Source organism: Rhinatrema bivittatum, chromosome 5 (genome assembly GCF_901001135.1).
Source record: "Rhinatrema bivittatum chromosome 5, aRhiBiv1.1, whole genome shotgun sequence".
In the NCBI taxonomy this organism is placed as follows: domain Eukaryota; kingdom Metazoa; phylum Chordata; class Amphibia; order Gymnophiona; family Rhinatrematidae; genus Rhinatrema; species Rhinatrema bivittatum.
Window position 1 is genome coordinate 334,010,491 of NC_042619.1, and position 24,974 is coordinate 334,035,464.

General features: G+C 48.0%; 1 protein-coding gene across 1 annotated transcript in view; it reads left to right on the forward strand.

The window, feature by feature from the left end:
* Nucleotides 1-24,974, forward strand: part of PROM2 (prominin 2) — a 281,934-nt gene that overhangs the window by 45,078 nt on the left and 211,882 nt on the right. The window contains exons 4-5 of the mRNA XM_029604437.1: nucleotides 4,141-4,225; nucleotides 19,802-19,948. Of these exons, the coding sequence (XP_029460297.1) occupies nucleotides 4,141-4,225; nucleotides 19,802-19,948 (232 nt within the window). The remainder of the gene's footprint in view (nucleotides 1-4,140; nucleotides 4,226-19,801; nucleotides 19,949-24,974) is intronic.

A 24,974-nucleotide genomic window follows, 5' to 3' on the forward strand; every position in this document is an offset into this window, starting at 1 on the left:
ATCTGATGGAGGATTATCTTCACAACCCCATACAGCTGGAACACCAGCATTTTTTGTGCTTCATGGTGCTCAGACGCCATTTCCAATTTTAGGCCTTGCCGTTCGGGCGGGCTATGGCACCCAGAATCTTTTCCAAGGTCATGGTGGTGGTAGCAGCTGCACTGCACAAAGAGGACATCCTGGTTCATCCTTATTTTGATGACTGGTTAATCAGAGCCAAGTCAGTGGAAGAGAGTAGCATGGTGTCTTCCAGGGTGGTTCAGCTGCTGCAGGAATTCAGATGGATAGTCAATCTGGCCAAGAGTCGCTTACAACCCTCTCAGATTCTGGATTTCTTAGGAGCCCAGTTCATTATAGCAGAGAATCCAGAAGCTTTGGGGACAGGTTTGAGCCCTGCAAACAGCAAATTGGCCGTCTGTGTAAGCTTAGCTGCAGATGTTAGGCACCATGGTGACAACCTTGTAGTTGTTTCCTTGGGCCAGGGTGCACATGGGGTTGCTTCAAAGGACATTACTCTTGTGGTGGAGCTCCCAATTGCAGGAATATTCAATCTGGCTGGTTCTCCCAGCAGCAGTGAAAAAGGAATTATTTTGGTGGCTGCAGAGAGATCATCTCACCAAGGGAACGGATCTAGAAATCCAAACAGTCTAACTTCAGTTAGTCAGCCAGAGTGACTCACTGCTCTCTTGATTATCAAATGTTGGTACCTAATCAAACCAAATCACACTACCTCAACACCTTTCCAAGGTGAGTAACTGAACTGAACTTTTCAACCTTTTTACTTAGGTATACACTGCTCCTAGCTTATTTCTAGCTTCTGGCTACTTTTTTTTTTTTTTTTAAATACAAACATTCAGTACTGCTTACTAGCTGCCTTACTGACTGACCATTTAAAAATACAAACAGTCTAACTTGTTTATTCGCTGCCTTATGGACTATTAAAAGCACAAACACACAAGCACACTAAATAATATTCCCAAATAGTTAACTTTGCCCCAATACTTTTGAAAAAGACAATGTCCCAAGCAAAAACTTACTGATTCCTTTCAGCCACCAACAAGGTGATCCTCTCCTCTCAGTGTTGCAGAGGATAGCTCATCACCCAGGACTAGTCCTTCTGGTGGCCCCAGATTGTCCCAGGAGGCCCCGGTATGTGGACCTTCAACTTCTGGTCTACAGCAGGTTGTTGTTGCTGCCGTCATGGAGGGACCTTCTGTGACAAGGACCAATTCTCCACAAGAATCCAGATCAGTTTTGTCTTATGGTTTGGCCCTTGAGAGCAAGACTGTTGGACTACTCCATGCCAGTAGTGGACACTATGTTTTCTATGTCTTTGGTGAACTTGCATATTTGGAAAGTGTTTGAGCATTGGTTTCTGGAGCAGCAGTGTGTTCCAGCTAAATTGGTGGTTCTCATCATTCTGGATTTTTTGCAGGAAGGTTTGACTAAGGGACTGGCCTTTAGTAGGCTAAAGGTACAAGTTGCGGCTTTGGCCTGTTATAAGGTCAAGTTAAGGGCAACCTCCCTCTTCGCATCCTGATGTGTCAGATTTTGCAGTATATTCGACCACCGCTAAGGAAACAAGTGCCACTTTGGGATCTGAATCTGGTACTGGCCTTCTTGGCAGGTCCATTTTCCATCCTCTTTGGTGACTTTCCTTGCATCTGTTGATGATTAAGATGGTGTTCTTGGTTACCATAAGTTCCATGAGGAGAATTTCAGAATTGCAAGCCCTCTCCTGTCGGGAGCCTTTTCTGGTGATTTCACTGGACAGAATGCAAATTCGGACAGTGCCGAATTTGCAGGATGAAGGAGTGCCGAATTTGCAGGATGAAGGAGTAATCCGGGCAGCGCTCAAAGAAAGAACCATCCGGAACAGGACTCCAATGACCGGGAACAGATACCGGATCAGATATGGATTTACTCACAGGATTGTCTTCTGGAGGCGGGGTCTGGCGAGTGAGGCAAGGCTTGAAACCCAGAGCCAGGAACTAGAGGATCAGGGACCACAGGACACAGGAACAGAAGTACTGGAACAACTGGAGGCAGGAACCAAGGAGCTGGAACATCTGAGGACAAAGACATCCAAAGAGAGAAACCGGAGAGAACTAGGAAATCTGGAGATGAAACATCTGAAAACAGGAACATCTGAAGACAGGACAGATGAAGACGCAGGATCCGAGAGACCAGGAACCATGGACGAAGACAAAGGAGCTCCCGCGAAGAACAGAGGATCTTGAAGAAGCGAAGAAGGACCTCAGAGCCTCCTGAAATGAAGAGCTGGAACAGACAAGGAATCCAGAGTGGACTGGCTCCTTGCGAAGGTGACGAGGGACTGGCGAGGGGCCCTTTTATAGGGCTGAAGAGGATATGCCAAGATGAGGTCATTAGGTGGGGCCACGGGGTTTGTCCCGCCGCGGGCCCTTTAAGTATCCAGGAGGGGCAAGGCCGCGTGCCTAGGGAGAAGCCAGGACTGGGGACAGCAGCGGCGGTCGCGTCCATACCGTGAAGAACAAGGCTGGCGGCGGCACTAGGCTATGAGATGAGGCCCGGATGTCGGCAGCTCCACACCACAAGTAAGGAGGAGTTCGCGGCAGCTCTGCCCGCTGCGAAGCGAAAGACGGCGGTGACGTTCGGGCTGCGTAGAAGCAGGGGCAGCAGTCTCCAAGCCGCAAGAGAGGAACATTGGTGGTGGCTCTGCCTGCCGCAGGGCAGGAACAGCAGCGGTGCTCAGGCCGCACAGGTGGCAGTGTTCGTGGGAGGCTGCAAGAGAAGGACATCAGCGGTGGCTCACCCGCCGCAGAGAGCAGAAGGCGGCAGCACTAGGCCACATGGAAGGTGAGAGGCTGCTTGTGGCTAGGCCCGCAAGCAGCATCATAACAGTTTGTGCAAGGGAAAAAACAGTTTTTCCAGTAATTCCACCAGTTTGTCCAGTTGTTTTGAGGTCTTCAAGACCCCTCTGGTTTAGTGGTTTTTCATCCTGTAAGCACATCCCCCCCCCCCCCCCCCCACTGGTCCGCAAACCCTCACACTGTGCTAAAAGCCCTAAAACAGACTTGCTCCTCATCACGTGGATTACATGCCGATGCATGCCATGGTCAGTTTTTTTAAAATTCGGAGTTACGCACGTGTCTTGGCCCTGCCCTAGAATGCCCATATCCTGCGCCTTATCCGCCCCTTATTCTTGACGTGTGCACGGGTATGTGTACATGCACTTCACGGCTTCTTAAAATTTGCATTGTTTGTGTGCATCCCGCATACACATGTATGTGGCTGTTTTTGTGCGAGCAATGCTTTTAAAATCTACCTCTTAGATTGTAAGCCCTCTGAGGACAGGGAAATATATTATCTGATTATAACTTGCCTTGAGTTACCAATGAAAAGGTGTGAGCTAAAAACATGAAGGGGTTAATTTTAAAAGGAGTTCCACGTGTAAATGTCACATATTATCATAGCAATTTTAAAAAGTTGTTTACACACCTAGGGGGTAATTTTCAAAGGAGTTACGCATGTAAATGTGACATACTATCGTAGCAATTTTCAAAAGCTATTTACTCGAGTAAAGTGCACTTACTTGAGTAAATCCTATGGACAATTCAATGGCATATATTGTAGCAATTTTGAAAAGCCCACTTACTTGAGTAAAGTGTATTTACTCGAGCAAAAACCAGTTTTGCTCGAGTAAATGCTTTTGAAAATCTGGCCCCTAATGTGCGCTTACACGTGAACATCCTATGAACAATTCAATAGTATATATTGTAGCAATTTTAAAAAGCCCACTTACACAGGTAAACCCCAATTTTAAGTGTGTAAATGCTTTTTAAAATCAGGCCCAATAGTTTTTAAACTATCTACATAATCTCCTATTGTGGCTATTTTTAACTGTTTTAGTGTGAGCCTCGTTGTCAGTTTGTCTTAAAAATGTAATGGACCATTGTAACAGCAACTGAGACTGCGACATCATTTGCATCAACTGGCCAGACAGGGTCATTTGCATGATTTGCTGTTAATTCTAGAGCAGGATATTAAAGTTGTTGCATGTATAGAATGTTTCTTGGCATTTTACTGAATGATGACTGAAGGAAAGGTTTCTCTGTGATGGTTTCTGAGCCCACAGATGCATTATGATTTATATTCCAGGGAATGTAAACAGGGAGCTGCTTTCTGGGACGTTCTGCAACTGGACAATGTCTTTGATCTAGAAGATACCCTTAATATCTCAAAGGTAAGAGAGGTGTTTTTCTCTGAGCAATAGCCTGGAAGTCCCTTTCTATCCATCACAACCAAGCCTTTAAAGGACTTAGCCTAGATATTTTTACTGAAAAGTAATGAGAAATAAATGACATGGGTAGTTGTTTCTGTTGTTACAAAGTAAGCTGATTCCTAAACCATTGAATATTCTTGGCGTTCTAAAGGTCAGAAGGTTGGTGTAGATGGAACAAGTTGTTATGGCTGTTGCTATTTACAGCCTTGTATTTCCATTTGGTGCCCCCTTAAAATATTGCGAGCAACAGGACCTTTTTTCACTTCCAGTACCTAAAAACATTCAGGTCAGTTTGGGTGCTATACAGTAATTTGCTATTAATGTTGTTTGTAACATTACATTACTTGGTAATGAGCAGTAGTATAATCGGTGGTATACAGATTTTAAATTAGTTCTGATATAAATGGTGGTTTATGTTCAAATAATTATATAAAATTCTTATAAAAAGATCATTATTACAGTATCCTTAGGAGCAAATGCTAGCAATCAGTTCTCATACTCAGAGCACAGACTAAACTTATTTTTTCCTAAAATTAGTGAGCTTATGGGAAAGGGATAAGGAGAGTTTTCTGAAGTTACCAGTAAGCTCAAATAAAAAGAATATTTATTTTATATTTCACTTTTTGCAGCACTTCAAAGTGGATTACACTTAGGTACTGTAGGTATTTCCCTATCCCCAGAGGGCTTACAATCTAAATTTGTACCTGAGGCAATGGAGGGTAAAGTAACTTGCCCACGGTTCATAGCCTGCTGCTCTAACCACTAGGCTACTCCTTATGACTTTTTGTTTGCATTCTCACCATCTATGGATTGGCCCCAGTGTCAGAACTGACTACTTCTTTTCCTGTCCTCTCTTATCTGATATGACACCCTGATCTGGTCTGTCTGGCCTTTCTTAGGTGCAGGCTTATATCTGTTTACCACGCCACAGTTCTTTAATTTCTTTGTGCATATCTAATTGTTGTGCCTCAGACCTTCTTTTAGTCTTGGCGCGCATTCTTGGGAACAGGGCTGGTTCTATAATGAGGCAGGGTGAAATGGCCGCTTCAGGCAGTAGAATTTTGAGGTGGTAAAAAATGCCCCTTTTAGAATGCTGCTGTGGCGTCCACCTCACCCTGCCTGCCTCTGCCACGACTGTTTACCCAGGCTGGCGGCAGCAGAAAAGAGGAGCCGCGGGCCAGCGTGGCTAAAGAGAGGAGGACCTCCATCGCTGCCGGAGGCCAGGTGCCATCTCATTCCTCGTCTCAGGCAGCAGATTGCCTTGAGCCGCCCCTGCTCGGGAGAATGAGGGGAGGGGAAGATGGAGTGCCTGGGAGCTGCACATTTCACTTAGAATTAATTTTTTCTGTGATGGGAGTATAAGATGCCAGGATGGCACATCTCTTGGTTTCCTTATTTAGAGCTCTGAATGGTTACTTATTTATTGTTATTCATGGCATACATTCTTGTCATCTACACTGCTGTAGCTCTGGTAATCTCCCTTCCTTGCATGTATCATCTCCAGCAGGTTAAAGGTATCTCCCAGCAGTACGAGCTTGACCACCCACAAAGCACTGCATCTTATCTCTATCCCTGTATTTCCCCATCGGCTCGCTATCATTCTGGGCTGAATAGCATACACGTTTCTATACCTAAACCAATAACCAGGCCTCCCATTTCTTTTACTCAACCCCCATAGGGGAATGGAACAGCTCCCCTATGAGGAAAGACTAAAGAGGTTAGGACTTTTCAGCCTGGAGAAGAGACGACTGAGGGGAGATATGATAGAGGTGTTTAAAATCCTGAGATGTCTGGAATGGGTAGATAGGAATTGGCTATTTACTGTTTCAGATAATAGAAAGACTAGGGGGAACTCCATGAAGTTAGCATGTGGCACATTTAAAACTAATCGGAGAAAGTTCTTTTTTACTCAATGCACAATTAAACTCTGGAATTTGTTGCCAGAGGATGTGGTTAGTGCAGTTAGTATAGCTGTGTTTAAAAAAGGATTGGATAAGTTTTTGGAGGAGAAGTCCATTACCTGCTATTAATTAAGTTGACTTAGAAAATAGCCACTGCTATTACTAGCAACGGTAACATGGAATAGACTTAGTTTTTGGGTACTTGCCAGGTTCTTATGGCCTGGATTGGCCACTGTTGGAAACAGGATGCTGGGCTTGATGGACCCTTGGTCTGACCCAGTATGGCATGTTCTTATGTTCATTATTTTTGGATCCCGTTCTTCCCAAAAATCTCAGCCTGCAGATGATTTGGATTTGAAAAAAACATAGCCCTTCTCTGGCTCAAATATTTATTGTTCACAGGTGCCCTTAAATAAGCAGAACCCACAGCCTTCCATAATTCTTCTCAGCTATTATGGGCTATGGATTCTTTATAACGTCCATAATCTCTCTAAGATTTGATGTCTAAAAATTGGTTTGCCTTTGTTATATATATAGTAGTGGCTCATTTTGCTCGTTTTGTGGTGGGATCTTGTTACGTTCGTGGACCCTTAGCCCGAGGTGGTGTTGGCACCACCTGTGGGGGAAAACCTCACAGGTCCCTGTCATCAGGTGGTGAGGCTGGATGGGGAAGCAGAGGCCAGCTGGAGCTTTGCCACTACTAGCCCGTGTTCCCCGCAGGTTGAGCCCTTGGGAACCAGAGCCAGCTGGTCTTAGGTGGGCTTCTGTGTAGATGATCCCAGGGAGTAGACGAGGGAGCACGGTGGCAACCAGGAGAAGGAGGTTGGAGGCCTGAAGCCAAGGTTGGCACCAATGCAGTCCAGTGAGCCAGGCAAGAGGCGGCGAGCGTGGCCGAGCCTGGTCCAGAACAGAGGCACGAGGCGAGGTCGCGTCCAGTCCAGAGCTCTGAGGCAGGCAGCAGTAAGCGTGGTCAGGTTCGGTCCAGAGGGTCAGAGGCAGACAGAGGTAAGTTTGGTCAGGTCTGGGCCAGAAGGTCAGAGGCAGGCAGCGGTAAGCGAGGTCAGGTCCAGTCCAGAGGTCAGAAACAGGCAGCAGAAACAGGAACAGGAGAATTGGAACCACAACTCAGGAACTCGAGCAAGTGAGAGTGAGGAGACCCGTTGCCAAGGCAAGTTCTGACTGTCAGAGCTTGCCTTATATACCCAGGACAGGCAACGTCATTACTAGGGGCTGCGGGAAGCTTTCCTACCGCGACCCCTTTAAATCTTGACCGGCGACGCACACGCGCGCCTAGGGGCAGGAGCCAGGCAAGGTGGCATGGTGTCACTCCCTCTCCACTTCTGGGAGGCAGCCCACACAGAGGTCAAGGCAGCATCATCCCTTCGTCTCGGAGGAGGTGAGGAGCGATCTGGAGCCGAGCCGGGGAGCCGAGAAGCAGCAGAACTGAGAAGGGCCACGGCCCAGACCTGGTGCCGAGAGGTAGGGACAGGCCTCTTGGGACCAGGAATTGTAACAGTACCCCCCCTTAAGGCCCATCCTAGGAGGTCTGGGCTTCCCGGGATGAAGTGCGTGGAATTGTCTCAAAAGTTCTTTGTCCAGAATGTTTGAAACTGGCTCCCACGAATTCTCTTTGGGCCATAACCCTACCAGGAGAGAAAGTACTCCCACCTTCATCCCCTCTTCCAGACATCGAGGACTTCTCGCACCTGATAGGTAGCATCCGGTTCTGAAGACAGTGCAGGAGGTTCAGGAGGCTTGCGAGATGGCCAGAAAAGGATCAGTAAGGAAACGTGGAATGTGTTGTGAATGCGGAAGGAGTGCGGAAGACAGAGCTGGTAGTGACTGGTCCCACGCATCTGGTGACCGAGAACGGTGCAATGTACTTCGTGGCCAAGCGTTGCAAAGGCAATTTCATGCGTATGTGACATGTGCTCAGCAACACTTTATCTCTCGGGTGGAAGCCAGGCGTTGGTCTGCAGTGAGCGTCTGTGGTCCTTTTGGCACGGTTGGCGGCCTCCTGGAGCATCTTGGTCATACGAACCTACATTGCATGTAGAGCTTGGGTGGTGGCTTGAGCCGCAGGAGAGGAAACGAATTGTCATATGGGCAGTGGAGGTTGTGGCTGATGGCCATAGACAACGAAGAACAGAGAGGCTCTGGTGGATTCGCAGATGTGGGAATTATGTGAAAATTCCGCCCAGGATAGCAGTTGCGCCCAATTGTCCTGTCGCTCATTGGAGTAGGCCCCCAAGAAGGTTTTCAGGGAGTGATTGGTGTGCTCTGCCTGCCCATTTGCTTGGTAAGCAGTGGTGAGACATAACAACCCCAAACTTTTGGCAGAGGGCTCACCAATACCGGGCTATGAACTGGGGCCCGCGGTCGGAGGTGATGTATTTGGGCAGACCATGTAGCCAGAAGACGTGGACGAAGAAGAGATGAGCCAGTTCGGGAGGAGATGGTAGAGTAGGCAGAGGGACGAAATGGGCCATTTTTGAGAAGCGGTCCATGAATACCCAGATCATGGTATGGCCATCAGACTTAGGGAGATCCACAATGAAGTCCATGGAAACATGAACCCATGGAGCTTTTGGCCGGCCCACGGGCACCTTCTGTTGGGCGCATGTGGTGCAGGAGTCCACATAGGCACAGGCATCCTGGATCATGTTGGGCAACCAATAATATCGCTGAAGCAGACTTAAGGTGCGGGCCCGCCCGGGGTGCCCGGCGAGTTGGGAATCGTGGGCCCATTGGAGAACCTTTTTGCGGAGTCAGCTGGGGACTACCATCTTCCCTATGGGAATCGGAGTGGATGTGAGCAGGTGGATGCGAGCAGAATCGATGTGTGCTGAGGAGTGTCGGGTGCGTCTTCTGGTTCGAATGAACATGACAGCACGTCTGCTTGTAGGTTCTTTTCTCTGGGCAGTATCTGAGTTCAAAGTCGAAGCAAGAAAAGAAGAGCGACCGTGGGCTTGCCTGGTGTTGAGATGCTGGGCCTGTTTCAAGTGCTCAAGGTTCTTGTGGTTGGTGTAGACAATGAATCGGTGTTACGCTTCCTTGAGCCAGGGACGCCATTCTTCCAGGGCCAGCTTGATGGCAAGCAACTCATGATCGCCGACTCCGAGGTTGCTTTCGGTGGACGAGAACTTGTGGGAATAAAACGAACATGGGTGGAGCTTGCCCTTGGGAGCGCAGTGGCTGAGGATGGGTCCAACTCCCACCAAGGAGGCATCTACCTCAATGAAGAACTTTTGGCTGGGGTCCAGGTGTTGCAGGCACTGTCTCTTAAGGAAAGCCTCCTTGAGGGTCTGAAAAGCCGAGATGGCCTTTGATGTCCAGTTCTTTGGGTCCGCACCCTTCTTGGTGAGGGCTGTGAGGGGCGCTGCGATGACAGTTGGCAATGAACTGGCGGTAGTAGTTAGCGAACCCCAGGAAGCGTAGGAGCACGCGCTGGCCGGAAGGCTAAGACCAATTTTGGATGAACTGAAGCTTGTCGGGGTCCATCACAAAGCCGTTCCTGGACACAATATAGCCAAGGAAACGGAGGCTCGGCTTTTCAAATACACATTTGTCCACTTTGGCGTACAAGTGATGATCCCAGAGACGCTGAAGAACATGGCGTACATCCTGGTGGTGCATCTGCAGGTCCCGGAAGTAAATTTTGATGTCATTCAGATAGCAAATGTTGCTTACCTGATGTAACAGGTGTTCTCACAGGACAGCAGGATGTTAGTCCTCACGAATGGGTGACATCGAGGATGGAGCCCTGTACGGAAAACTTTTCTGTCAAAGTTTCAACAAGCTTTGACTGACACTGGCACACTGGGTGCACTGAGCATGCCCAGCCTGCAATTATCCCTGTGAGCCACAGGTGTCTCCCTCAGTCTCATCTTATAGCTAAAAAGCGCAAGCGAAACTAAAATAAAAGTATACAGACCCAACTCCGCGGGGTGGCGGGCGGGTTTCGTGAGGACTAACATCCTGCTGTCCTGTGAGAACACCTGTTACATCAGGTAAGCAACATTTGCTTTCTCACAGGACAAGCAGGATGGTAGTCCTCACAAATGGGTGAGTACCGAGCTGAGGATGCCCGGGAATGCACCAGATACACCGCAGATGCGCAAAGGCGTAACGACTGAGGTGGAAATGGGAACGGAGGGCATCCGCAACACCATAATGGGTTCGTGGAAGGATGTTGGGTAGTGAATTGAAAAAAGTAAGAGTAGGCGGACTGGCCAAACATGGAGCATGCCGGCTAGTCAAATGTAAGCAATAATAGGCTGCGAAGGTATGGAGAGGACTCCAGGCTGCAACCTGATAAAAAAGTACAAGCAGCAGTAACCAAAGGGAAGCTGTTAAGGCTAAGACGGACACAACAGTATGTGGATACCCACAGTGTTGTAGTGAAATGTCTGCTTGTTGGTAGGAAAGGAAATATAGACCACTTAATCAGAAGGATTAGGTCTGTGTGGCCACTGGAAGTAGCAGCTTGACCCTTGCATGAAGGAAAGAGTCAAGTGGAATTCACATGGAATGCAGTGCAATGTAGATAGAATGTAAGCGCAGCATTACTGTCCAGGAATGTGGAAAACCCAGTCTCTCCCTAGGGCGAGAGAGAGAGGTTAGGAAAAATTAATAGAGTATTTCCTGAGGAAAGGAGATACAACATCTACCTGAAAAGGATAGAAAGTTGAATGCGTAGAACTACTCAGTGGCAGAGGAACGGAGTCAGGTGAGTATGGAAAGAGTGCATAACTCACGGACCCTGCTGGCAGGAATGACATTAAGAGGGAAAGAAGTTCCCTTGCCAAACTGTGGAAGAGAGGAATGGAAAGGCTCAAACGTAGAATGTATGAGACTTATAAGGAGAATATATATGTTCATTCTGTGATTAGAGAAATAGAGGCGGCTTGATCAGTGGATAATCCATGGTAAGCCGACTCAGAGAGGATTACCGAAAACGGGAACCCAACTCCCAAAACGATACACCTCCTAAGAGAAAGGTGTATCTATGTGGAGGATGTCTGGAGAACAGAATCCGAGGGAGTAAGAAAAAATGGTGGAAAAGTAAAAGGGGTAATACCTCTTTTTTTTTTTTTTTTTTAGCGTCAGGAGGTAAAGCCTGCCATATTAAACGGCAAGATTTATGTTTAGAAGGTTTTGTGACGCTACCAGAACCTAAGAACATCAGTAAGTCTATGATTTGGGACTGACTGGTGAGAGAATAAAAGGTTACTGATATGATGGATTGAGAAGTATGGGAAAGCATACTGATCTCAGTCAGGGAGTGGGGAAAAGAATACTGAACCCCATCCCAGTTCAACATTAGAAGAATGCTGGCTACGAGAGGCAGCAGAAGAGATATATTGAAGAGGCCTTTGATGGAAGAAAAGGCATCTAAGGGAACGCATAGGAAACATGTGCAGGGAGCAGAACCTGTGCATCGTATGGAATGATGCAGACGCCGAGGAAAGTTTAGTTAAACTCAGCGTTAAAAGATTTGCCCTGTACACATGTAATTGAGACCATTCGAGAGGATAGAACCTACGTGGAGAAGGTCTGATAGAGCGTTCATTAAATCTCTTAGATATGTGGCCCAAGGACGCATGAAGTGAACAAGGGCCAAGGGTAGAGCTGCGCAGCTGTCTAGCAGAGCAGCTAAGAGGTAATGCGTGCTTATGAGTTGGAAAGCACATTGTCCCTATGCTGTCTGTCTGTATGCACAAAGAATTGTTGCAAAAGCAGTATTGGAAGGCATAAGGGCATAACTCATGGGTGCAACGTCCAGGAAGTTTATGAGAAACTATGCTGGAGTGCAATAGATGCATAATGGGTTGACAGCTTTCAGGAGAAACTTTATAACCCTAAGGAATTGCGAGCATGAGTCGAAGGAGACTAGGTCCTAGTTCGAACTGGGATAAGAATCAGGGACGAAAGCAATGAAACCACTTAGGTCCATTGAGTATAGAATGTCACTGAATATAACCCATAGCAGTTTTGAATTATGAGAAAAATGCATAGTGGGAAGAAACCCCATAGCCCAACCATGAAAAGTTGAAAGGCTGAGGTTATGAAAAATATGCGCAGGGACATATAACAATGTATCAGAATGTCTGTGCGCATGCTGGACAAGAGGGTCTTAAGACTGTGGTGTCCAGAAGTGTTACAGAAGGGATTTATGGCAGTGACAGTAATCCCAGTTAGTAAATGTATAGTGAGTCCTGAAAAAAGTGAGAGCTCCTTGCATGTACTGAAAGTGGTTAGCAGTAGTCTATGCAAGGAAAGTGAATGATGTTACACTCCGCAGAGAAAACAGCATTCACCAACAGTGATGCAAGAGACAGTTCACTTACCGAAGCTGGTGCCAGCGGCAGAGCTTGGGGTTGTAATGTTGACTCACCATAAAGCACATAGAAACATTAAAATAATGTACTTACTGCAGTATGGAGTGATGGTAACCAAAGATACCATTGTACCTGTGACGTCTAAAGAAAGTTGGATTTTCTTAGGTCCAGGATGTGCGGAGAGTAACTATTTTCTGTTAAAAGAAAGAATAGTGCAATTAAAACTCCCCAACCCCCCTCCCTTCTCCCCTCTGCACTTCGTAGCGCCTGGGGGAGTGTACCGGGACTTTGGTACAAGGTGGGGTGGCCGCTCTGATATCTGACCAGATGGGAGACCAGGAGGTGTCCCAATGGAGGATATCATGTAGGCTCCTGCAGGTGTGTGAGCGGTAAGTGGTACCCGCATTTCTGTATGCTGTACAAGGAGACACTGAGACCTGTGGCCAGGCCTCAAGGTGGACTTGTACATGGGGCAATGGTTGCTGAATCTCATGTTTAGCAGATCAGCCAATGCAGCTGGACCTTGGTTGGGAGGGAACCAAGAGTCAGAGCATTGGTCGGCACAGGGACTTGTTACTGACAAGAGAAGAAGCCCTGCTGCAATCCCAAGAAGATAGAGGGGTTCTCCTGATATTGTGGCTAACATAGCTAACATAGCGATATGTGACACTAATACAGTTCTAAAAGGCACATGACCCAGAACTTTTCGAACCACGGTCCGAATGGGAGAACACAACTCTATGGGAATGCCGCCGAAGCGGGTACTTACCATCCGACGTGGATCGCCACAAGACGAGCCGGTGAAGATTGTTGACTCCGACGGTCTCCAGAGTCCTCGAGGGTAAGGCCGGGGATGTAAACGTCCATCTCGCTCTGAAACCCGGTATGGTGGCACAGGTACAGAGGAGACAGGCCAGGCGTGAGTGGCGTTTAGACTGCTAAGTGTAACAGATGGCCATAGTCCCACACCACTTGACGGTGGGGCACGCCAGGAACAGAGGAGCCCTAACGGAATTCATGTTCCCTTCCCTCGTCCCAGCGGCTCGATGTGTCGTGACGCCAATGCAGAAGCTGTCGGACCTGGATCCGGAAGTTCTGGATCACCAAGGACTGCCAAAACTGTAGGAACAGTGCTGATGGCAGTGGTGATGTCGCTCTGCCCGAGCGTTGTCCAGCCTGGAGAAGGATGGCACCGATGTGCTGGATGGCGTCAGCGGCGGACGATCACGATGTCGGCGATGATGGGTGCCACGGTGCTCGGCCCGGTCTTTCCCCAGCGCCGAGATGGAAGCCCTCGTCGTCCTGGAAGGCGATCGATGACGAACTGTCAGCACGCCTGCTCTGCTCCTGACACAATGGAGTGTCTTAAGCTAATACGGGGCTTAAAAAAGAACCCAAAGCGTGGAGCAATGTGAGGAGGCGAGGGTATTATGTGGCGGTGCTATGTCGGTATTGACGATATTGAAGGCAACCTAAGGGGCTTCGAGGATATCATCAAAATGGGTATGAAAAATTGTCGATGACTGGCCAGGAGAATGATGACAGTGACGGGCACTGACAGCAGTGGCATAGGTATCTTTGAAACGATGTGGAATCGAATAATCGAAAAACATTGCCGTTATTGAAAAAGATACCGGCATCGACTGAGTCGAAGTCGAATCAATAGGGCGTCAAGGACACCGAAGGAAAACGGAGGTGTCGAGGGCATCGATGCATGGAGGCGGGCATTTATGCCGTTTGTGGCATGGCCACGGGCATCAACTATAGGGCCACAGACGTTGACGGTATTGATTTGGACAGACTCAGATTTCCAAGTGTACATGGCATCGGTGCCCCAGACACATGTGTCGGTGGCATCGATATGGACACGTATGGAATCGATGGCATGGATCTCCCAGTCGATGAATTCCATCCCGGCATCAACGCCAGTCCTGGAATCGGCATGGGCATCGATGCCAGCCATAAGGCTGGCATTGGCATCAACGCCCATCCACGGAATCGAGCCAGCATGGATACCCACCGATGGGACCCACCTGGGCATCGAATTTCACCGATGGGAGCAGCCTGGCATCGACTGCCCTCGATGGATGCATTCTAACATAGATGCCCATGGATGAAACACCTGGGCATCGGTGTCCATCGATGCAAAAGGACCTGGCACCGATGCCATCGACGGACGGCCATCCGGCACCAATGCCATCGACGGACAAGCCATCCGGCACCGATGTCCATCGATGGGGACCATCCGGCACCGATGTCCACCGATGGGGACCATCCGGCATCGATGCCCACCGACGAATCGATGTGGCACCGATGCCCACCGATGGAAAAGGGCTGGACATCGGTGGGGAGGATGGGGCATCGATGGCATCCCCAAAAGGGGGGGTGGCATCGATGAAGTGACCCTGGGATCGTTAAAAAGTGTCTCGGGCAGCGGTGGCGGCGACCCGAGTATGCATGGCAGTGACTAACAGCGTGTGCGTCAATGGCATGCATCCGGGTAGGGACGGCACCGAGGAAGCCCAAGGAAAAAAACAGTGCGTAGGAGGAAAAAGCCTGGTAGCACTGAAAAGCAAAAAACATGGATAAAGGCATCAGGGCACCGTGGGGGGAGGGGCGCTGATGACATATAAAAGCCCAGGGCGGTTTAGGAGGGTCCCGGTGTAGCGATAGGGTATCGACTGCGTGAGGGTACCAGGGAACGAAGGACTTGAAGCTACAGAGGTCCTAAAGTTAAGGAAAAAATCCCTACCCCACTAGCATAAGCAAGCAGAGTGTCACAGAGATACTCGCAAGCTGTTTAAAGCTAACTGAAAAATGGGGGAAGGGAAGGCTTCAGTCAGTTAACAGCCTTAAGATAGTGACAGGAACCGACCGAAAAATAAGAATTAGTACTCACCGAGCGTCGTAAAAACGTACGCGGAGGGAGACCTGTGCAGGGAAAAGTGTTTTTTGAAGTGAAAAGTTAAGTGTTTCCATGAGGTAATTAGTTAAAAAATCCTCACAGAGCTCCAACCGCTATGCTGACTGTAGAGCGGAAAAAAGAAGACTGAGGGAGACACCTGTGGCTCACAGGGATAATTGCAGGCTGGGCATGCTCAGTGCACCCAGTGTGCCAGTGTCAGTCAAAGCTTGTTGAAACTTTGACAGAAAAGTTTTCCGTACAGGGCTCCATCCTCGATGTCACCCATTTGTGAGGACTACCATCCTGCTTGTCCTGTGAGAAAGACTAGTACTTTGGAGTAGAGCAGGTCCCAGAATATTTCATTCATCATTCATTGGAAGATTGCCAGGGCACTGCAAAGGCTGAAGGGCATTACAAGATACTCGTAATGCCCATCTCTAGTATTGAAGGTGGTCTTCCAGACATCCGCGGGCCAGATCTGGACCAGGTTGTAGGCACCCCATAAGTCGAGTTTGGAAAAGATGGTGGCCCCTTGCAGACGATCGAAGAGCTCGTTGATTAGGGGTAGCGGATATTTATCTTTGCGGGTAATGGTGTTAAGACCCCTGTAATCAACACAGGGGTGCAGGGACTCGTCTTTCTTAGTTACGAAGAAAAACCCCGTCCCTGCGGGTGATGAGGAGGGCCTAATGAAGCCTTTCGTCAGGTTCTCCTTGATGTAATCGGCCATTGCCTGAGTCTCAGGAATGGAAAGTGGATAGACCCAACCTCGAGGGGGCAAGATCCCAGGCAGGAGTTCGATGGCACAATTGAATTTCCACAGAGGTGGTAGGATGTCGGCCTTCTGTTTGGAGAAAATGTCGGCATAGTCGAAGTAAGGTGCAGGTATCTCAGGGGTTGCAGTGCAAGGGAGAGAGACCGGGAGCCTTCCACTGGTGCGACAGGCTGCAGACAGTATTCCCGGCAGCGAGGCCACCACTCCGAAAGCTGCAAGGTAGCCCAGTTGAATTTTGGCGTTGAAGCCACAGCAGGCCCAGGACCACCGAGTGGATGGACTTTTCCAGAATATAGAACTCAATCTCCTTGTGGTGGAGGGTGCCAATCTGCAGTTGGACAGGTATAGTGACCCGGGTTATCCTCCCTGGCAGAGGATCCCCTTGTATGTAGGCAATGGACAGGGGTACCTTGAGCATCTTGATGGGGATTTGCAGGTGATGTGCCAGGTTCTCCCACAGGAAGTTCCCACCAGCTCCAGAGTCGACCAGGGCTAGTGTGGGAGAGGAGCGGATACCACAAGAGAGCTTGGCCGAAAATGACAGCTGAAGGGCCAGATTAGCTGCGCCTAGAGTCAGGGCTGGCCCTAGGCCGGGGACTTTCTCGGATGGACTGGGCTTTTGGTCAGATGATGCCCCTCAGCTCTGCAATATAGACAGAGCCCCGACTGTCTCCTGTGAAAGCGCTCCTCGGGGGGATAATTTGCCTCTGCCAGTTTCATGGGCTCTTCTGAAGTCCGGGGTCTAGAAGCTCCCGATGGGGACCCTTCTCTGGTGGAGCCAGGCGGGGATGCTTCAGAAGGAGGCTGCCGGGTTGGCCGCAGCTCTCGGTTGCATTCTTGGGCTCAATGATCAGCCCAATGGTCAATCAGCCCCTCCAGGGAGTTGGGCAACTCGTGGGCGACGAGTTCATCTTTTAGTTAGGCGAATAGCCCATCCAGGAAAATGGGGTGAAGGCAGTCCTCCTGTCAAGCCAGCTCGGAGGCCAACGTATGGAAGTCTATCACATAGTCGCAGAGAGGCCGTCAGCCCTGGCCAAGATGCAGAAGGCTGGCATTCACGGTCCTACCCGGATCATCAAAGGTTTTCTGGAATTCACAATGAAACGAGGTAGATCCTGGAGGAGGGCGTCAGAGCGCTCCCAGAGCAGTGAGGCCCAAGATAGGGCCCTGCCCCCGAGTCATGAGAGGATGAAGGTAGTCTTTGTCATGGCATCTGGGAAACTGGCATGTAGCATTGGTTAATGAAACTTCTGCACTGTGCAGGGTCGCCGTTGAAGCGAGTCGGAGCTTGGAGCAAAAGATGGGATCTCAGAGAAGATGGCTGCGCTGGGAGGCTGAAAGCCAAGGGTGGCGCAGCAGGAATATAACCGGCGTTGAGACGAGCGTTGAGCCACTCAATGGAAGATGCCAGAGCCTCAAGGTACCTCTGTTGTTGCTGGATCTTGAGTGCTAGGCCTGGGATGGCCTGTAAGGTGGATGCCTCAGCTGGGTCCATGGCCTTGGCAACCTGTTAAGTTCGTGGACCCTTGGCCCAAGATGATGTTAGAACCACCTGTGGGGGAAACCCCCACAGGTCCCCACCATTGGGTGGTGAGGCCGGATGGGAAGCAGAGGCAAACTGTCGCTTCACCACTACCAGCCCGTGTTCCCCGCAGATTGAGCCCTTGGGTACCGGGGCTGGCTGGTCTTAGATGGACCTCTGCATGGATGATCCCAGGGAGTACACGAGGGAGCATAGTGGCAACCAGGAGAGAGAGGTTGGAGGCCTGAAGCCAAGGGCAGCACCAATCCAGTCCAATGGGCCAGGTGAGAGGCGGCGAGCATGGCCGGGCCTGGTCCAGGAGAACAGAGGCATGAGGCATGGTCGCGTCCAGTTCAGAGGTCTGAAGCAGACAGTGGTAAGCATGGTGGTCCAGAAGGTCAGAGGCAGGCAGCGGTAAGCATGGTCAGATCCAGTCCAGAGGTCAGAAACAGGCAGCAGCAACAGGAACAGGAGAACTGGAACAGCAACTCAGGAACTCGAGCAAGCAAGAGCGAGGAGACCCATTGCCAAGGCAAGCTCTGACTGTCAGAGCTTGCCTTATATACCCAGGACAGGCAATGTCATTACTAGGGGCCGCGGGTAGCTTTCCTGCCGCGGCCCCTTTAAATCTTGACCGGCGACGCACACGCGCGCCTAGGGGCAGGAGCCAGGCAAGGTGGCATGGTGTCGCTCCCTCACCACGGCTGGGAGGCGGCCCACGTGGAGGTTGAGGTGGTGGCACCCCTCTGCTGCAGAGGAGGTGAGGAGCAGTCCGGAACCGAGCCGGGAAGCAGCAGGACTGCGACGGCATCTGGCAAGCGCAGCCGGAGCGAGAAGGGCCGCGGCCTGGACCTGGCGCCGAGTGGTAGGGACTGGCCTCTTGGGACTGGGAATTGTAACAGCTCTCAGCTCTATGTTCATGCCTAATTGGAAAATGCAAGGAATGGCTGGGTGAGGCCACTGATCATGTCCTGATAGCATTCTTGATATCCACTCCATCCTTTTTTCCCCTGACTGAGTGTGCATGGACCCCAAATATGTTTGTTTCATTTGAGGTATATGACACAGTTTTTTGAATATTATGCCTGTATTATATTCTAACATCAGTGAAAGGCAGCCACAGATTTAATCCAAGGGCATGGTAAGGAATTACTTTATGGTTGCAGAAAACTGAGCTGTCACCCAAAACCTGGCTTGTGCATGGAGCCCAGCCCTCTCCCACAGTCTGTAGGCTCTGTGCTGTGATGAAAGAAAAACTCATTGTTTCATTTTGCTGTCTTTTAGGTGCATCTGTACAGCATTGCATACATCTAGAAGCACTTTAAAAATGATAAATAATAGAGGTAGAAATAGTTTCTTCTGCACCACTGTCACCAGCAGAACTCATGTGTCTATAGACTAATGTGTGTAACATGTAAAAACATTTAATGACACTTTGAAACCGTCATTTTCTCTGGCCTCCATGCTCCTTGGTCCCTGGTGGGAGAGGAGACTGGGGGGGGGGGGGGGGGGGGCGGTAGAAAGGAGATAAGATGTTGTTGAGAGCAATTCTGGAGCAGAAGAAAATAAAGCAGTTAGAAAGTGGGAATGGGTATACTGCAATAAAAGGTAGAAGAGGCAGGAGGGGAGGTAATAGAAGCAGCGTCAATAGAAGATGGAGCAAAATAGACCAAAGGGAATATTTCACAGGAAAGGGACATGTTGTCATTGATAAAAGAGATGGAGAGACCCAGGATGGCAGAAAGGGAGAAGGCAAGAAACAATGGAGATGGAAAGTGGAACATGGGTGGAAGTAGTAAGGCGACAGGACAGAGGGTGGTGGGAGCAATGGTAGAGGGAATGGGGCAAGGTGGTTGCAGGGGGTAGCAGAGGCTGTGGAAAAGGAGATGGGGGAAGGGTGGACAGAAGGCTAGAGGGGTGGTGGGAGAGAAGATGGAGCGCAGTGGCTGTTTGTTATAAAGCTGGGCAGGGTGTTAGAAGAGGGAGATCCCCCATGGTAGTAGGAGAACGGATGGTGAGAATGTGCTTCTTACTTCACAGCAGCTCATCGCTCTTCATTCTTTGACAGATGTTCCATCTCTTCTGTCTCTTAGTATACAGCTGACTTCCAGAAAAACATTGACAGCCTTACACTGGATCTAGGAGACTTGTCATTTCTAACCCAGCTCTCAATATATGGATTAGAAAGCTACCGAGACAGCGGAGTAGACAAGATACCTTACTCCATTCTACAGGCAGAGGTATGTCTTAGGGGTGAGAGGAGTACAAAGTGGGTAAGCAAGGGTGAAACACAAAGAAAGGGGGTCGGGGGACATAGAGGAGTGCACACCCACCAGTGTGTTGGGCTTACCTGTATGTTGAGATGAATAATGTAAGATACTCGAATGTATATGGGTAGAAGGAAGGGTAATCATTTATTACTAACATCAAAAAAACCTGTCTGAAATATGTCACTGGGGTCACCACCTCCCAGATCCTGCATCTACTATTCACCACTCCTATGGAGAGAATCCAGGAAGAACTCTTCATTTAACAGATGGTGTTATTGTGGCCATAAATACTTAGTGCACATATTTACAAAATACTTAGTATATAGCACAGGCTATTTACTGTATGGTGCATACTGTAACCCCTGTGCCAAGGACCACCTTCCCAGTCATGGGAAGTGTTGGAAGTACTCACCCTGGGTGGGGTATACTGTCTCTCAGGGGGCTACCCCAGAGTGTCTTCACACCAAAATCCTTTGCACAGGCTTGCCCAGAGCATGACCTTCCCAGCTGACAACCTTGCACTTTTGCACTTCTAAACTTTCAAACACAGTACAGAATAAATCTATGTAAACATGTAGCCCCATAAAAGTACAGGACTAGTGCACATTTAGTGGCATCCATGCCACAATTTCTTATACACTTCACTATATCAGCTCCTTATTTTACTAATAAGAAAAGCTGGATTAAGACAGTTGTCTGGTTTTAATTGGGCCTCAAAGGCATATGGAGACAGTAACTTGCCCAAGATCACTCAGTGGTAGAGGTGAGTCAAATTCATGTCCCAACACGTCTCCTGAATCATAAGAACAAAAGAACATAAGAAATTGCCATGCTGGGTCAGACCAAGGGTCCATCGAGCCCAGCATCCTGTTTCCAACAAAGGCCTAACCAGGCCACAAGAACCTGGCAATTACCCAAACACTATTATTATTATTATTTATTGTTTTTGTTATACCGAGTTTCATGATAGGCATCACATCAACCCGGTTTACAAATAACAAGGAGTGTAAAGCATAACGTAACGTAAAAAACAATATTTTCAATAAGAACCTTGAACTTTAAATACAGTGAATCAGAAAAAGGGAGAGGGAAAGTTACAAAAAACAAGGAAAATAAACTTGGGATGGAAGGGGAGAAATTGAACAGCACAATATTTACATTTCAGCCTATTGATACATTAGAATAGCAAGTGAAAAAATAAGACTATGAAACGGTACATAGGTAATCAAATGAATAAATATGACACAGTTGTGAATGGTAATAGTATGATAAATATTCAGCAGGAATTAGTGAGAGAGGGTTTGAGGTTGGTTGATTCGTGTTTACATTCCAAATCTCGAAACTCAGCTCCAGATTCCCTGACTCAACCCACCTTACCTCTCCGAGTCCTACTCCCTCCACCACTGTCCTATCTGCTTTTGACCTCACTTCTGCCAAAGAAATAGAATCTATTCTCAAAAAACTCAAACCTGCCTCACACCCAAGTGACACCATTCCCCCCAAAGCGCTCCTTGCAATCCCAAACACTATTTCCAGAGCAATAGCTGGCATCGTCAACTGCTCACTATCTTATGGCTCTGTCCCAGACTCACTTAAACAAGCAGTGGTCAAACCCCTCCTAAAGAAGCCCTCTCTTGACCCCAAAGACCCTGCGAACTTCCGTCCGATATCCAACCTTCCTTTCATTGCTAAGATAATGGAAAGAGTAGTTAACTCACAACTCACGGACTACTTAGAAAACCATAATATTCTCCATGCCGCACAATTTGGCTTCCGTAAACATCTTAATACTGAAACCCTCCTGCTTACACTTACCGACCACCTTCTTATAGGAATGGACAAGGGCGCTAGCTACCTTCTTGCCCTCCTGGATATATCTGCCGCCTTTGATACTATATGCCACAATCATCTACTCGCCCGCCTAGAAAGCATCGGTATCTCGGGCCTGGCCTTAGCATGGCTCAAATCTTTCCTATCAAACAGAACTTTCTCAGTCAAAATAGGCAATGCTATCTCTACCTCCCTCCCCTTACAACGGGGTGTCCCACAAGGCTCTTCCCTCTCCTCCACCCTCTTTAATATTTACCTTACCCCTCTATGCCTCCTCTTAACTGAACTCAAACTTAACTTCTATCTATATGCTGACGATATCCAAATCATTATCCCTATCCACAACTCTTTATCCGATGCATTGAAGCACTGGGAAACCTGTCTCACTCCAATTAACTCTCTTCTAACGAACCTCCACCTCGCTCTCAATACCAACAAAATGGAGCTATTACTCATCTCGCCCCACTCTAAACCTCATTCACTTCATAACCCTACTTGTAAACCCTTTATAAACCAACCCTTTGTAAGAGATCTCGGAGTCCTCCTGGATGAGCAACTAAACATGAAAAAATATGTAAGCTCCATCCTCAAGGACGGTTTCTATAAACTAAATGTTCTAAAAAAACTTAAGCCACTGCTACACTCTCAAGACTTTCACACTGTCATCCAAACTTCCCTTCTCTCTAAACTTGATTACTGTAATTCTCTACTCCTTGGCCTCCCACACGCTACAATCAAACCACTCCAAATGTTGCAAAACGCCACCGCCAGAATCATCACTAACACCCGTAAAACAGATCACATCACCCCGATCCTGAAAAGCCTTCATTGGCTACCTATCCCATTCCGAATACTCCACAAAACACTCACCATCATACACAAATCCATTTTCTCTCACAATTCCCTTTGGCTGGACATACCATTTAGCCCTGTCACTCAGACCCGCCCCACCAGGACAGTTCACAAAGGAACTCTGCAAGTTCCCTCGCTAAAAATTGCACACCTCTCCTCCACTAGGGAAAGAGCCCTTTCTATAGCAGGCCCCACACGCTGGAACTCCATGCCCATGACACTCCGATTAGAACCCTGCCCAATCAAGTTTAGATCTAAATTGAAGACCTGGCTATTCCATCAAGCCTACCCTGACTAATCCTTCCTCCCCTGTGAACCCAATTCCGCCATTGTATCCCGATCTACTCATCGCACTTTATAAAGATTATGCCTCTTCGGTTAGAGTTAAGTTTTTACCAGTTGCCGTTGTTGCTTTTATTGCACTTGTTGTTGATTTTTGACTTATTTAACTAGTTCACAACTCTGTATTTCTTGCCTTTCTCAGTTTGTTATATCCCCTCCCACTCCCTGTTATAATGTAGTTTCCTCGCTTTTGTTAATATGTAAACCGGCATGATGTGCCTATCTAATGCCGGTATATAAAAGTTATTAAATAAATAAATAAATAAATTATTGCATACGAGTTAGTGCTAGTGAGAGGAGGTTTTATTCAAGGCTTGGAAATGCTTTTTTGAAAAGCCAAGTTTTTAGTCTTTTCCTAAATGTTAAAGAGCATGGCTCTTGTCTCAAATCAGGTGGGATCGAGTTCCAGAGAGCTGGACCTGCTGATGAGAAGGCTCTGAGACTCAAGGATTTATGTTGGTAGGTTTTGGCCTTTGGAATTTGGAGTGACTCTTTGTAGTGTTCCCTGATAGGCCTGGCGGAGGTGAATTTTTTAAGTGTATTTGTAGGTCGAGTTGCGTGTGTTGGTTGATAGTTTTGTAAATGATGTTAATGGTTTTGTACATGATTCTATAGTGGATCGGAAGCCAATGGAGGTTTTTGAGAATAGGTGAAATGTGGTCAATTTTCAGTAACTAAGAAGTAACTAAGAAGTAATGAGTAACTAAGAAGATTCCATGCTACCGATGCAATTAATAGCAGTGGCTATTCACTAAGTAAACTTGATTAATAGCCGTTAATGGACTTCTCCTCCAAGAACTTATCCAAACCTTCTTTGAATCCAGCTGCACTAACTGCACTAACCACATCCTCTGGCAACAAATTCCAGAGCTTTATTGTGTGTCGAGTGAAAAAGAATTTTCTCCAATTAGTCTTAAATGTGCTACTTGCTAACTTCATGGAATGCCCCCTAGTCCTTCTATTATTCGAAAGTGTAATAACCGAGTCACATCTACTCGTTCAAGACCTCTCATGATAAGAACATAAGAACATAAGAAAATGCCATACTGGGTCAGACAAAGGGTCCATCAAGCCCAGCATCCTGTTTCCAACAGTGGCCAATCCAGGCCATAAGAACCAGGCCATAAGAACCTGGCAAGTACCCAAAAACTAAGTCTATTCCATCTTAAAGACCTCTATCATATCCCTCCTCAGCCATCTCTTCTCCAAGCTGAACAGCCCTAACCTCTTCAGCCTTTCCTCATAGGGGAGCTGTTCCATCCCCTTTATCATTTTGGTTGCCTTTCTCTGTACCTTCTCCATCGCAACTATATCTTTTTTGAGATGCGGCGACCAGAATTGTACACAGTATTCAAGGTGCGGTCTCACCATGGAGCGATATAGAGACATTATGACATTTTCCATTCTATTAACCATTCCCTTCCTAATAATTCCTAACATTCAGTTTGCTTTTTTGATTGCTGCAGCACACTGAGCCGACGATTTTAAAGTATTATCCACTATGATATCGTGTAACTACAGCAAGGGTTATTTTATCCTATATGCAACACCTTGCACTTGTCCACATTAAATTTCATCTGCTATTTGGATGCCCAATCTTCCAGTCTTGCAAGGTCCTCCTGTAATGTATCACAGTCCACTTGTAATTTAACTACTCTGAATAATTTTGTATCTTCCGCAAATTTGATAACCTCACTCATCATATTCCTTTCCAGATCATTTATATATATAACTAGCCGTTAAGCCCGTAACAACGGGCTACATTTAAAAAAAAAAAAAATTTCGGTCCATTTCCTTCCCACTCCCTCCCCCCCCTCCATTCTCCCTCCCCCCTCTATTCTCCCTCCCTTTCCCTCCCCCCTCTATTCTCCCTCCCTCTCCCTACCCCTCTATTCTCCCTCCCTCTCCCTCCCCCTCCCCTTCCCCCTCCCTCCTCTATTCTCCCTCCCTCTCACCTTCCCCCTCCCTCTTC